The sequence below is a fragment of the Pipistrellus hanaki genome (genome assembly GCF_964339955.1).
Source record: "Pipistrellus hanaki genome assembly, chromosome: 5".
NCBI lineage: Eukaryota > Metazoa > Chordata > Mammalia > Chiroptera > Vespertilionidae > Pipistrellus > Pipistrellus hanaki.
The window spans coordinates 6,818,886-6,834,087 of record NC_140507.1 but is presented as its reverse complement, the minus strand read 5'-3'; the positions used below and the strand labels follow the sequence as shown (position 1 = coordinate 6,834,087).

Sequence of the window (15,202 nt, the reverse complement as noted above, 5' to 3'; positions counted from 1 at the left end):
CAAGGCTGACCGCCATGGGCTCCAGAAACACCCCTCTGTCAGGCCCGCTGCGGGCGGGGTTTTCTGACTGTCTGCAGCTCCCCCCGCCCGGACACACACAGCCTGGAGGACCGGGGTGTGCAGCAGCTGGCCTGACAGGACATCTGGGTGTCGAGGTACTAGACTGCACCCCTCTTCAGTCTGCCCTGTCGCCCCCTCACCCTACTGCCCCTCTTCAGGCAAACTCCTAGTCCTCCTCCCAATCTCAGCTTCGTAATCACTGCCTCCGGGGAGCCCTCCCGGATTCCTCCCAGCAGCCGGGATCCCCGCCCTGCCACGTGCTCCCACACCACCAGGGCTGTCACTGTCCCTTTTCTTGTCAACTTGCTCGGACAACGGGCTTACCCGTCCTGTCCACTATTGACTTCCCACAGTGTGTAACAGCTGCATGAGTCTTTCCTACAGTAGTGGTCGGCAAACGCATTAGCCAACAGAGCCAAATATCAACAGGACAATGATTGAAATTTCTTTGGAGAGCCACATTTTTTAAACTTAAACTTCTAACGCCACTTCTAAAAAATAGACTCGCCCATGCCATGGTATTTTGTGGAAGAGCCACACTCAAGGGGCCAAAGAGCCACATGTGGCTTGCGAGCCGCGGTTTGCCGACCACTGTCCTAGGGGAAGGAAGGAAGGAAGGAAGGAAGGAAGGAAGGAAGGAAGGAAGGAAGGAAGGAAGGAAGGAAGAAAGGAATGAGGCTGGAAGTGGGGCTGCCCGGAGTGTGGGAGCTGGCCCAGATCCCAAAGCTGAGTGCAGCCTTGATGCTGCTGTGGGAGGGGGTGGGGGAGGGGAGAGAAAAGCTGCATGGCCTGGGCCTCCCTGCTGTTCTCGGAGCAAGCAGAGCTGGGCAAGTTAAGGGGTGGGGGGTGAGGGCGGGTGGGGGCGGGGAGAAAGTGGTTGGGGGTGGGGCGGGGGTGAGCGCCCACCTGCAGGGAGATGTTGGCCTGGGGCCGGACCTTGGCGGAGGCCAGTTCCACGTAGGAGTCCTTGCCCACGAAGTTGACGGTGATGAGCTTCTCGCAGCGCGGGCCGGCGAAGCCCGGGGGGCAGCGGCAGGTGGGCTCCTGCTGCACCACGATGCACTGCGCCCCGTTCTGGCACTCATACTGGTCGCAGGGGCTGGTCTGCAGCAGGACCATGGGCGGGGGGTGCTCGCAGAGGAGCCCGCTGGGGTGGGGAAGGGGGCAGAGACCGGTGTTTCAGCCCGAGCCCGAGCAGAAAGGGGTGCACAATGGGAACGGGGCCTGGTCTCTGCCAGACACTAACTGGCGGGTCTTTTCCCTTCTCTAGGCCCCAGGCCCCCATGAGATGGAGCCATGCCTGAGTTTGACACGGGCTTGGCCTCAGGTCCAACCCCCGCATGGCTGGCCGGTGGTTCTTCTCCCCTCTGCACACGGGTCAGACAGCATCTGCCTGGGCCTCGGCGGCAGAGGACAGTGTGGGGATACAGGTGCCACCCAGACCCAGGGCCGGGCATGGTGGGGAGAATACCAGTAATTATTCTGCAGAATAGCCACCTGTCCCCAGCCCCCGCCCTCCACCCGGCCCAGGCGGCTCCGGGCCCAGGCTCCGCCATACCTGAAGCCCTGGGGGCAGAGGCACGTGTAGCCGTTGACCGCGTCCACGCACTGGGCCCCGTGGCGGCACCTGTGGGCCGCGCAGTCATCGTCGTCCACCTCGCAGAGCTTCCCGCTGTAGCCGGGGAGGCACTCGCACCTGGAACCAGAGAGCCAGGCTGCTCCACGCCGCCAGCGCCCAGGGCCGCAGGGACAGCCCCGCCAATGCGGCTGCTGATGGTCAGGGCGCATCCCCCTCCTGACCCAGCCCTCAGGGGCATCGGGGCATCGCAGGCAGACTCGGGGAGCCACGGAGGCAGAGTGCTGCCGTGAGGCTGTGCACAGAGCAGGGGACCCCATCCCCCCTAAACCCCGCTTCCCCAGCGGGTCTCTCCTACACCAGCTCCGGGAAGGGCGATATGGGGAGAGGCGAGAGCAAGCCGCTACTGCAGACCCCAGGAGCCCGCTGACCTGAATCCTTTGTCCAGCGAGATGCACTTGGCCTCGTTCTGGCAGAGGTTCAGCCCCGGCACGCAGTGGTCGATCACCTCATCGCACAGCTCACCTGCGGGAGGGAGAGCACGCGGCCTCAGAGGCGTGGGCTTCGGGACTGCGTTTGCTCCCTCGGTTTCTCCTGGCCCCGCCTTGGTTTCCCGGGTGACAACCAGAAGAGTCACAGCACCACCGTTCGGCTGTTTCACCCTAACCTTGGGCTACGCTTATTTGTTCATTTTTTTCCTTCCACACTGTTTACTGAGCACCTCCTGTAGGGCAGGCACTGAGCCAGGTGCCGGGGACACAACTGCGAGGGGGCCTGTCCTCCCCACAGCCTAGGTTCACAAACAAGCAGGCAAGGACGACCCAGAGATGGGAGCGGGGCGACGGGTGAGCTCCAGGGAGGCCCAGCGGCTTTCTGGATGTGGCTTAGAGCACAGCCCACCTGCTACAGACAAGCCAGCCCTCGGATGCTCTCAGAGGAGCAACCATCGGAAGGCCTGGTCTCTGCAGACATCTCTTTGAAGTTCATAGCGCCAAGAAGTGCCTAACGGGCCATAAATGGCCAGGATGGCTTCACCACTGATGTACGTGTAACTGTCCTCACTAGGGCTGTTCATATAGGAAATGGGGGTGTTACTGGGGTTGTGGTGGGGAGAGTACCAGCCTCCAGTGCGAGTCCCCGCTTAGTCCCACTGGGTGAGGCTCCTTCTCTGTGGCCCCACAACCCACTGGGCTCAGGTGTCAGTTTGTGTCCTTTTCTTTCTTTCTTTCTTTCTTTCTTTCTTTCTTTCTTTCTTTCTTTTCTTTCTTTCTTTCTTTCTTTCTTTCTTTCTTTCTTTCTTTCTTTCTTCCTCCCCTTCCTCCCCTTCCTCCCCTTCCTCCCCTTCCTCCCCTTCCTCCCCTTCCTTCCTTCCTTCCTTCCTTCCTTCCTCCCTCCCTCCCTCCCTCCCTCCCTCCCTCCCTCCCTCCCTCTCTCTCTCTCTCTCTCTCTCTCTCTCTCTCTCTCTCTCTCTCTCGAATTCTTGTGAGAAGAAGCTCTGTCTTGCTCACTTTTGCGTCTTTGGCTCCTTACAGTGTCTGCAAAGTGTAAATTTCCAGAGAAGGCTGACTAGACCTGAACACAACATCCAGGATGCACGGGCCTCTGCTAGCCTCCAACACGCCTGCTCTCCAGTTTTCAAGGGAGGGGTGGCCACCAACCGAGTGAACAGACAGCTAGGAGGGCTCTGGGAACCTGTTCCAGAGCGGGGAGGAGCTAGTAGTTTGTGGGGCCGGAAGGACAAACAAAGAGATGGGGCCTTTGGGGAGCCCATCGTGGGGTTATAGGGGTTGAAGCCTCTGTCTATGGGGGGAAGGAAAAGGGGTCCCTGGAAATAGCTAGGAAAATGGTGTGCTTAGTGCATGATGCCCCGCCCCCCCCCCCCCCCCCCCCGCATGCACCAATCCCCACTCAGGCGTCAGGGGCCTTACCTGTGTAGTTAGGCGGGCACACACACACATAGTTGTTGATCCCGTCCACACAGGTGGCGTTGTTCTCACAGTCATTGTCCTCACAATCATCCGGGTTGATCTCACATCGCTGCCCTTCAAAGCCCAGAGGGCAGGAGCAACTTTGGGGACGGATGGGGTAGGGAGGAGGGGAGTGGGGTGGGTTGAGTGGCAGAGAAGGCGGGAGGGGGGTATAATTAGTCAGGTTTCTCTCTGGATGGAGTTTCAAGGCAGAAAATCAACAAGGAAACAGTGGCCTTAAATGACACACTAGATCTAATGGATTTAACTGGTATCTTCAGAGCATTTCACCTCAAAGCAGCAGAATACACATTCTTTTCAAGTGCACATGGAACATTTTCTAGAATAGACCACATGTTAAGACACAAAACAAGTCTCAACAAATTTAAGAAGATTGAAATCATTATCAAGCATCTCTCTGACCATAATGCTATGAAACCTGAAATCAATCACAGGAAGAAAACTGAGAAACAAAGACATGGATGCTAAATAACATGTTACTAAACAGTTACTGGGTTAATAATAAGATCAAGGAAGAAATCAAAAGATAAAATGAAACAAATGAAAATGAGAACAAAACAAACCAAAATCTGTGGGACGCAGTGAAAGCAGTCCTAAGAGGGAAATTCATAGTATTACAAGAAAAAGCTCAAATAAACAACCTAACTTTACACTTAAAGGAACTTGCAAAAGAACAACAAACAAAGCCACAATGAGTAGAAGGAAGGAAGTAGTAAAGATCAGAGCAAAAATAAATGAAATAGAGTAAAAAAAAATACAGAAGATCAATGAAGCAAAGAGCTGGTTCTTTGAAAAGATAAACAAGATTGACAAACCTTTAAATAGACTCAAAAAAAAAAAAAAAAAAAAAGAGAGAGAGAGAGGGGACCCAAATAAATAAAATCAGAAATGAAAGAGGAGAAACAACGACACCAAAGAAATACAAAGGATTGTAAGAAATTGGAAAATATGGAAGAAATGGATAAATTCCTAGAAACATACAACCTTCCAGAAACGAATTCAGGAAGAATCAGAGAATCTGAATAGACAGATTACAACTAGTGAAAGCGAAGCAGCAATAAAAAACTCCCAACAAACAAAAGCCCCGGGCAGGATGGCTTTCCAGGTGAATTTTACCAAAAATTCAAATAAGAACTAACACCTCTTCTCAAACTATTCCAAAAAAATTCAAGAGGAGCAAAGACTCCTGAACTCATTTTATGAGGCCAGCATTATCCTAATTCCAAAACCAGATAAAGACACAACAAAGAAAGAAAATTATAGGCCAATATCCCTGGTGAACATAGATGCTAAAATCCTCAACAAAAATATTAGCAAACCAAATCTAGCAATACATTAAAAAGCTCATGCACCATGATGCAAGGTTGGTATAATACCCATAAAACAATAAACATGACATACCACATAAACAAATGGAAGGTTAAAAAAACTCATGATCATATCAATAAATGCAGAAAAAGCATTCAATAAAAGCCATCACTCATTTATGATAAAAACTCTCAGCAAAGTCGGGATAGAGGAACATACGTCAACATAATAAAAGCCATATATACCAAACCCACAGCCAACGTCATACTCAACGGGCAAAAACTATAGGCATTTCTTAAAATCAGGGAACAAGATAGAGATGTCTGAGTTCACTACTCTTTTTTTTTTTTTTTTAATAAACATATTTTATTGATTTTCCACAGAGAGGAAGGAAGAGGGATAGAGAGCTAGAAACATTGATGAGAGAGAAACATTGACCAGCTGCCTCCTGCACAACCCCTACTGGGGATGTGCCCGCAACCAATGTACATGCCCTTGACCTGAATCGAACCTGGGACCTTTCAGTCCGCAGGCCGACACTCTATCCACTGAGCCATTTTTGATTTTTAAAAAAAATTCCACACACAAGTGAAATCATATGGTATTTGTCTTCCTCTGTCTGACTTGTTTGATTTAGCGGAATGCCCTCACCCCCGCTGTTGGGAATTGTGGGGTTTTGTTCTAGTTTATTGGTAATATCCCCTTGTATACATCTCCTTATTCCATTCAGCTACCCCCTTCTTCCCGAGCTCTGAATGCAGGGACAAGAGGTGGGGCTGGAAGACTCAGGAAGGAGAGTCAGGGGACACAAGCCCCAGAGCAAATCAATCTCTGTGCCTGTTTCCTCATCTGTTAAGCCAGGCCAGTACGTGCCAGTACCAGAGAGCCTCGTTGGGAGGATTTAGAACACACTTGACGAGCCAGTGTCTGGCACATGTGAGCATGTAATCAATGGCGCCTACTATTAAAGTTTCTTTTATGTCCCAGAAGAAAGAGTGGTGGCATCACCAGGTGGGTGGCTCTTTGAGCCATCAGCGCCCCCTTCTGACCTTAGTCAGCAACTGCAAATCCCTGAGACCCAGCTGCATTTGAGTTCCTGTACCAGTGCTTGCTAACCATGCAACCTCTGACGCCTCAATTTCCTGATCCGTACCGAGGGTAACCCAGGAAGAGACCAGCAACCACCCACACCAAGGGCTTGGCCCAGTGTGGGCACAGGGACCCTCAGTGCCAGCTCTGCCCGCAGAGCCTGGGGGAAGATAGGCGGAGGGTGAGCTGTTACCTGAAGCCATCCTTGTGGCTCTCGCTCAGGTGGCAGGTGCCTCCGTGCTGACAGGGGTTCTGGACGCAGGTGTTGATGGGCGTGGCACAGTCTTTGCCCTGCGGGGAAGGGGGAGAAGCACCCCGTTAGGGAGGCTCTCAGGGACCCAGGAGACCCTTGGGAGTTCCCAGCAGCCTCTGGGATAGGGTTGGGGAGATAGCAGGGTCTGGGACATGCCTGGGGTGACGTGGAGAAAGCCACAGGGAGCCCTTGCTCCTGGGGGTTCCCTAATGAGAAGGGGAAGCGTGTGGAGGATTCAGAAGCCTGGGTCCCCAGAATTCACATTCTCTCTCTTCTAAACCCCACGGCGAGAGCATGGGACCTGGATTCACATGGCAGCTTCGTCTCTCCCTGGTTGGCTGACCTTGACCTTGTTGAAGCCTTTTAACCTCTGTCAGCCTAGCTCATACCATTGCTATGAGACTTAAACCAGACCTTTCTTATAAGAAAGTACTTAACGTTGCATAACACACCTGGTACACAGTAGGCGTTCTATACATCCTAGGAGGTGATGTCATGATTAGCCTCACTGAGGCTTGAATACAGTCCACACATAGGAAGTGGCTGGCAGACCTTGTCCCTCTTACAGTAAGTGACACCCCGAGTTCATCGACTGGCCCGGACGTGGGCTCAGGTGCTGGTATTTACACTCAAGCTCTGTGGGTGATTCTCACGTTCAGCCTGAGACCCTGTGAGAGAGTTCTGGGTGGGTGGGTGGGGGTCCTTTGGCACAGGCGCCTCTGGAGTGTGTGTGTGTGTGTGTGTGTGTGTGTGTGTCTGGAGGGGACGTTTGAGCTGAAAGGAGCCACCAGGCCGCAGAAGGGACAGCGGATTGCAGGCATGGGGAAGAAGCTAAGCAGACTGCCCCCGACTCCAGCTTCTCCCCTGGGACCCATGGGCCAGTGCTGCACCCCAGGCTTGGCAAACAGTCCCTCGGAGGCCCTGTGGGGCCCGGGGAGGTGCCCACTGTGTTGGTTCCTGGCCTGTGGGCACCATGCCAGGCAGGGGTGACCACGGAGCCCTCCCACTGCCACACCACCTGCTCACCGTCTGCCTGGACATCCTCTCCCCTCTCTGACTGCCGCCAGGGCCTGGAAGAGTGGCCTGGGCTCCCTGCCTGGCCGCCGCTGCCAGCTGGGCACGGGACTGAGGTGGCTCGCCGGCCTCCACCGTCCCAGCAGCCGGAGCCTCAGGCCCGTCCCAGCAGCCATGGCTGCCTGCTTCCCGTCCTGCCCCGCAGGCTCATTTAAAGGGCCAGGCAGGGGTTTCCGAGAGGGGTGGCGAATGCAGGTGGCGTGGGATTTGGTTTATCCTAAATCATAGCACCTGGAGCCCTCTCGGGAGTCAGTGTGGCCATCCCCATTTCCACACGGGCTCACGGAGCATGTGTCCACGCCAGGCCTCATGCTAAGTGCTCTGTCTTCACCATCACACATGATGCTCACAGCAGCTTTTTGGGGCTGATACGATGATGAGTACCCCACTTTTGCGGACAGGAAAGCTGACGTGGGAAGTGCGATGATAGAGCGAGGTGGCAGTGAGCGGACCAGGCAGCAGCTGAACCCCGACCTCAGTCCAGAGCCATCCGGGCCCCTGTGCTGGCCGCTCGTCCCTCAGACAGGCTGCCGAGGGAGGTAGAGGTGGGGGCACACCCACTCCGGGTGCTACGTGCCTCGAGGGAGAGACTTGCCTGGGCCTTGCTCTCACCACCTGCGACAGGGGTCACACTCCCTTCCCACAGAGCGGACGGTGATGAGCCAGCACCTGCACGTGAGGCACCTGGCGAGGCCTGCAGCTCCGTAAACAGCCATTCTGCTGAGGAGGAGGGCTTCTCAGGTGCTGATTGTTCAGAAGAGTGAGTGTGAGTGAGTGTGTGTGTGTGTGTGTGTGTGTGTGTGCGTGCGTTGAACAAATGAGCCATGAAGGGCAGGGGAACCTGAGCAGATCAAAGTGGGCAAGATGGGACCCCCCCCCCCCCCCAGCCCTTGCCTGGACCAGCCTCTCTGCTCTGGGCACTTTCAGGTACCAGGGGCTCCAGGGGGAACCCTCCCTGGGAACCCTTCCTGCTGAGCACAGGAATCCAGGAGGCAGAGCTGGCACTGACAACACGGCCACTCAGCCCGCAGGTGGGGCTTCTGTCATCGCGTCCTTGAGGAATAACCCGGTGCTCGGTGCTTGGCTAATTAGCCCAACTCAACTTTCTTCAGCCTCGCTGTGCTCAAACCCACCGGCTCCGTGATGCTCCTCGCCTCCCCGCCCCCACCCCTGAGTGTGCCCGTGAAGGACATGGCCGGGGTGCGGCTGCCTCTGAAGGAGACGGGGAACAGCCACCCCACTGGAAACCGCTGCCTGAGACTCAGAGCATGGTCCCGGACTGGCAGCAACCCGGGGCCTGACCCAGGTCTGCTAAGTCAGGACCTGCAGGTTACTCAGCTCCGGGGAGACTCCTGTGCCCACGGGAGGGAGAAGCCTGTTTCCAGACCCCGGATGTCCGTGCAGGGAGCTCCCTGGCTGAAAAGAATCAGCCGAAATACGCATTTTATTTCTCCGACCTTGCTGGCTGCCCTGAGCCTGTTGGGTGGCGTGGTGGCCCTAAGCCCGTGGTCAGCAAACTGCAGCTCGCCAGCCACATGTGGCTCTTTGGCCCCTTGAGTGTGGCTCTTCCACAAAATGCCACCGCCTGGGCAAGTCTATGTTGAAGAAGTGGCGTTAGAGGAAGTTTAAGTTTAAAAAATGTGGCTCTCCAAAGAAATCTCAATCGTTGTCCTGTTGATATTTGGCTCTGTTGACTAATGAGTTTGCCAACCACTGCCCTAGGCCTTTTAGCCCCCCACCCTGTGTCCTCCTCCGCTGGGCTGGGACTTTCGGGGCTGGGTGTCCCGAGGGCAGAGCTGGGGTGGGGTCTGGAAATCCCCGAGGAAGGGGAGCCGGGAGAGTGGGTTTAAGGCACATATGTCAAACACAAGGCCCGCGGGCCAAATCCAGCCCGCCAGGCCTTGCAATGTAGCCCGCACCGCGCTGTCATCACTGCACTCCGCTGTCAGTTTATGACATTGTCAGTTTATGACTGTTCAGTAAACCATTCGGCCCGCGATTTAGGCTGGATTTTAGATTTTGGCCCCTTCTCTGATTGAGTTCGACACCCCTAGTTTAAAAGATGCCTCTCCCCGGAAGCCTCTCTGCCTTCCTTTCCCCACGGCTAACAAAGGCACTGCCCCATTTCCTCCCCGTCTCTGTGGCTGTTGAGACCCGGGGGTCCTGGTGGCTGGCACCAGCAGAACAGGCGTGCTACCAGCACACGCCGCTCTGGGGTGGCCTGTGACACGGGGTCACCCCGGCTGCCCCGGAGGCACAGGCCCTGCCGGGGCCGAGGCCCGTGGGGGGGGAGAGGAGGAGGGGCGTGCCGCCGGCCTACCTTGTAGCCGTAGGGGCAGGCGCAGCGGTACAGCTCCACGGGGTCCTGGCTGCACGTCCCGTTGTTCCTGCACGGGCTGGAGAGGCAGGCGTTGCACTTGGCCACAAGGTTGATGTCCACTGGCCCTGGACAGGAGAACCACAGGGGGTGGGTGGCGGGCCCCTAGGCTCTGGCCCCTTGCTCGGCAGGCCGAGGCCCCTCCCATCCCCGCCCACACACCCCGCCCAGCCAGAGCCCCATCCATCTGGGGGAGGGGAGATCACAGCGGGCCGTCCTTCAGAAGCACCTCTGGAGTCAAACCAATGACTGTCATTAGCCTGATTCCATTTGGGTAAGGTGACCAGACGTCCCGCTTTTGGCGGGACAGTCCGATTTTTAACAATGTGTCCCGTGGCGTTTTAAAAAAGTCCCGATTTTTAAAAGAAAATTGGGACTTTTTTATTTTTTATTTTATTTTTTTAAATTTTTTTTAGAAATAATTTTTAAAAATATTTTATTGATTTTTTACAGAGAAGAAGTGAGAGAGATAGAGAGCCAGAAACATCGATGAGAGAGAAACATCGACCAGCCGCCTCCTGCACATCCCCTACAGGGGATGTGCCCGCAGCCAATGTACATGCCCTTGACCAGAATCGAACCCGGGACCTTTCAGTCCGCAGACCGATGCTCTACCACTGAGCCAAACCGGTTTCGGCAAAATCGGGACTTTTTTAAAATGCCGTAGGACGCACGACAAATTGTTAAAAATTCAGGACTGTCCCGCCAAAAGCGGGACGTCTGGTCACCTTACATTTGGGTGCTCTTCTGCAAACAATGCACCGTAATCGGGAAACCCGTGCGTATCTCTTTTGTTTTGTTCTGGAAACTCCCAGCCCAGGCTTCATTGGGATCTGCCCTCCTCTGCCCCAAACACACCCCCCCCCCCTGCAACCCCCATGAGTGGTCAGGGCCTGGCCATGGAGGACACAGGGTGGGCCAAGGAAGCAGAGCCCGTCCACGCGGGAGGAAGACCCAGCAGCGAGGACACGGCCACGGTGCCGACCAGGGTGGCCGGGCTCGGGACGCTGCACCCACGACGCTGTCACGTGTCCTGCTCTCCGGCTGTGAGGGCCGCAGGGAGGGACGTGGTCCTGGCAGAGCTGGGCTGTCGCCAGCTCGGAGAGTAGCCCCCGGTGAACTGGCCCTGCTTCCTGTTAGGGCTTTACATGAACCCAGGATAACGGCCATCCCGTTAGAGACTAGGTTCAGTCTGAGCCAGTGGGAGAGGGGCCGTTGTGGGGGGTTGGTGACCAGATGACCTGAGTGAGAGCCACCCCAGGGGTTGGGCCCTGGGTTCCCATTAGAACAGAGGCAGCCCCAGGGACATGGTATCCCGAGGACATTGACGGTGTGGAGGATGGGTGAAGTACGTGGTAAAAAAAAAACAACCAAACAGGAGAAAAATGGTACGGCTCTAAGAGCTGAGCAAAGGACAAGAGTGGACAAATGTAACACAGATGGGAAGTAAATTTTTGAAAAAAATCAGTTTCTCTAGCAATCAGAGACAGAAAAATATAAAGAGATATGACTTTTAGCTATAGAGCCTTGGTGGAAGCACACCTGAGGCCTGAGAGAAGCTGTGGTGGGAGTACACCTGGGGTCTGAGAAGAAGCTGTGGGGGGAGTACACCTGGAGCCTGAGAGAAGCTGTGGTGGGGATACACCTGGGGTCTGAGAGAAGCCATGATGGGAGTACACCTGGGGCCCAGGAGAAGCCTGGCTGAGAGTACAGCTTGGGGCCCAAGAGCATGAATTCTGGAATCAGCAAGGCTGAGCACCCTCCCACACAGATGGCCATGAGGTATCTTTTCACCTCGGCCAGATTCGGTGATTTCATTTTTTAAATGAGGCTGATTCTAGACTGTACCCCACAAAGGTTCTGAGGAAGTAAGTACATTAATATAATACATGGAAAGTGAAAATGGAATGAAACAACACATGAAAAAAGGCTTACTAGTGGGCATAAATGGTGATGGGAAGAAAAAAGGAAAAAGAGAAAGAGAAAGTGCTTAACATAATGGGCCTCACAATAAGACCCAGTAGTATAAGTTTGCTATCATGACGATGCATCAGCCTCTGAGTGTGACCATGGCAGGCAGGGTGGTGGCTGCAGGTGCCCCATCTGCTCAGGGCCAGCTCGGACAGGCTGCTGGGGGCAGGGCCAAGCCCGAGAGCAGGGGGGCTGGCTGGAGGGGAGGCGCCAGCACCTACCTTTGCACTGGAATCGGTGGGTGGGGGTGGTGAGCAGCAGTCTGTCGGCCATGGGCTCGGGGCTACTGCAGCGGGCGATGCCGGGCTCCTTGTACCCCGCCTTCACCCACTCCGACAGCCAGCGCAGGCTGCAGTCACAGTGCAGCGGGTTGGTGCCCAGCGCCCTGGGGGGCAGAGCAGGAAGTAAGGGTCCCCCCAACCCAGCTGGGCCCCAGGCTCCATACCCTTGGCCCCCTGGGAGAGCGGCATCTTGGGGCTCTGGCTATTAATAGATTGGGCATGTCTGGCGTGAGGACCAGTGGACTTCAGACTGTACCTCCAGCCCCTGGGGATGTTTCAACCCCAGCCCAGCCCCTCTGCCTCTGAGGCTTTGTTCTTGCCCACCCCAGTGAGACAATCCTCTGCCCGACCTCAACAACCTCAATTCTAGAGCGGCCAGGAAGCTTCCAGGCCTCTCATCGCATTATCGCTCCCCTGCCCGTCCACTGGAGGGCGCTCTCTGCCGAGGAGGTTTGATGCCCAGCTCAGAACACACCCTCAACATAGCTCTTTGGGATGCCGTGTATTTTGAGCTGAGGGCGCTGGAGAACCAGCAGGTGCAGCAAGGGCTCTCTGACTCCCCCCTTCCTGCCTACAAGCGGGTCACCAGGAGGACACTCATCACCAGAGGCTGGAAGTCTCTGACCCCGGTCATTGCGGACTGCAATGACCCCGCTCTTCCATCAGCTTCCCCGTCTATTTCCCAGTCACAGTCCTCGAGCGTATGGCCCTCCCCCAGGCCCCCTGTCCCGCGGCTCCCCACAATTTATCCTTCTCTGGGTGGAAAGGGGTGTAAGTTTTGGGCCCCCTGGCTGGTTTGGGTCTTCCTTTTCCTCTCGCAGCCTCCCATGCACATCAGCCGTGGCCACCACGGGCCGTGGCACCGGCCATGTTCCGCCGGAGAGGGTGCCCGCCGGGGAGAGAGCCGCGGTACTCACAGGTGGGACAGGGACGGCAGGTCGTTGAAGGAGCCTTCGGGGACGCTGGAGATGTCGTTGCCGTGCAGGGTTCTGCGGCAGAGCACAGGCAGGAGGTTAGCACCTGGGGCGGACCTGACTCCGAGCCCTCGGTGTCCCAGGCTGGCCCAGGCCCCTCTATTCCACTGGGAGCCCCCCCAATGCCAGCAGCAGGAGGCACCATGCCCTTTGTGGCCGGTGCGTGGAAGTCCCCATGGCCCGCTCAGCAGCAGGGACTCGGGGGTAGAGGGTTTGGGAAGGAAGAGGACGGACGGCTGTACTGCACAGGCCGGAGATGGGGCCAATCTCCTTTAGCTGTGGAATGCTGGGTAAGTTACTTTACATCCTGGGCCTCCATTTGTGCACCCCCAAACCTGGAGAGCTAGCTCCCTAATGGAGGCCTAGCGTTTCAGAGGTGACGCAAAGAACTGCGGCTGAGACCATGAGTTCTACATCCAGGTTGCTTCCATTCAAAACCTGATTCTGCCACGTGCCAGCTGTGTGTCTGTGGGAGAGTTACCACCCTCTCTGGGCCTCAGTTTCCTGCTGTAAACTGGGAATGAAAATAAAAAGATTTGCCGAAATCGGTTTGGCTCAGTGGATAGAGTCCCAGGTTCGATTCTAGTTAAGGGCACATCCCCAGTAGGGGGTGTGCAGGAGGCAGCTGATCAACGATTCTCTCTCCTCAATGTTTCTAACTCTCTATCCCTCTCTCTTCCTCTCTGTAAAAAAAACCAACAACAACAACAACAACAACAACAAAACAACAACAAAAGAACAAAACAAAACAAAACAAAAAAAGATTTGCCCCAGAAGGTGGTGGTGGGTGCATTAACCCATGCAGAATTGTCATTTCCTAAGCGCTACAGGATGAACCTTTACTGGTATCTGTGACAGGGTTTTGGAGAATGTCTGGTCCAGATCAAGAAACCGGTTCCCTTTGTAGTCACCTTGGGAGACTTATGGGGAGTGAGGAATGCTGTGGTCCCAGCTCCGGTGACAGAAGACGGTGGGAACTCTGCTCCGGTGGAAACTGCCCGGGAGCCTCACACTCGCCTTCATGGGAAAGGGGGGTGTGTGTGTGTGCCCTGGGGCTTGTGGGCCTCGAGCGCATTTCCCGATGGCTTGTCCAAGTGGCCGGGCAGCCCCCTTCCACCCCGCAGGGTGGTAGCTGGGAGCCATTCCCGCTGGCAGAGCAGTGGCATATACTGAGCTCCAAGTAAGTGCCCAGAGGACAGGTTCAGGGGGAAAATGGAGTGAACAGGGCTTCGCAGCTCAAGTAACAACGCTAGCAAATCTACAATCCGCCGATTACAGCCTCCACAGAAGGACCAGCCATCGGCTGCACACCCCGATCCCCAGTTGACGGCTCCCCTCGGGCCTGGCCTGTGAGATGCAAGGCAGGTGAGGTTCACAGCCTCTCAGAGGTGGCTTTAGGGATGCTGGGCACAGGCCCCTGTGCTGTGAAGGGAGCCGCAGTGAACGAACGGGTGACTAGCTTGGTCAGGGCAAGGGCCAGGCCGACCCTCGGGAATCTGCCCTTCTGTTTCCCCAGTAGTAGCTGATGTGAGCCTGCCCCGGGGTTCGGCGGAAACAGACATGAGCTCAATCATCCTTAATGCAGAACAGAGGCTCTCAAACCCCTGGGCAGGGGAGCGAATTGCTGGCAGGCCTCTGAGCCCGGTCCCCAGAGCTGGCTCAGGGGGGTGGGGTGCGTTTCTAACAGGCTTCTGGGTGACACTGACACGCTGAGCTGGTGTGGGGTGTCATCCATCACCCTAAGCTCCCGCCTCCCCTCCCTGGACGCAGGGCAGAGTGTGCAGGCGGCTTCTCGCCTCCCCGTTGCTCCCGGATAAGAGGGGCTGGCAGCACTTCCTAGCACTTGTGTCCGCCTCAGTCTTGTTCAACCTCTACTTCACGTGGCTGTTTATGAATCACACGGCCCCTGCCTGCCATTAGGGGCCTCATGGCTGCCTGCTGGTTGGCAAAGGCCCCCCAGCCTGCTGTTAATCATTTCCAAACGAGGCCTGGGCTCCTGGAGAGGCACGGAACCCTGGTTTAAAAACAGCAAATGACCCACAGGCAGCGCTGGCGCTGGGACTCCTGCAAGTCACGCTCCCATGTATTCTGAGCTCTCCATACACCGCCCAGCAAGGGGCTGTGATTTACACCTCGCCGCAGGGTCTTGCTCCTGGTTTGGTTCCCAAAGAGGGGCTCCTGCCTGTCTGAGCACCCTCCCATGGGAGGCCAGGGAGAGGGACCACTGTGACCCCTCTCCCCCCCACGCACT

The 15,202-nt window shown here is 55.9% G+C and overlaps 1 protein-coding gene across 1 annotated transcript in view; it reads right to left on the bottom strand.

Annotated features, from left to right (window-relative positions):
• Nucleotides 1-15,202, bottom strand: part of SLIT3 (slit guidance ligand 3) — a 496,706-nt gene that overhangs the window by 9,665 nt on the left and 471,839 nt on the right. The window contains exons 24-31 of the mRNA XM_084884010.1: nucleotides 12,895-12,966; nucleotides 11,918-12,081; nucleotides 9,669-9,793; nucleotides 6,215-6,312; nucleotides 3,565-3,704; nucleotides 2,068-2,161; nucleotides 1,619-1,756; nucleotides 967-1,207 (exon numbers count right to left, since the gene is read on the bottom strand). Of these exons, the coding sequence (XP_084740136.1) occupies nucleotides 967-1,207; nucleotides 1,619-1,756; nucleotides 2,068-2,161; nucleotides 3,565-3,704; nucleotides 6,215-6,312; nucleotides 9,669-9,793; nucleotides 11,918-12,081; nucleotides 12,895-12,966 (1,072 nt within the window). The remainder of the gene's footprint in view (nucleotides 1-966; nucleotides 1,208-1,618; nucleotides 1,757-2,067; nucleotides 2,162-3,564; nucleotides 3,705-6,214; nucleotides 6,313-9,668; nucleotides 9,794-11,917; nucleotides 12,082-12,894; nucleotides 12,967-15,202) is intronic.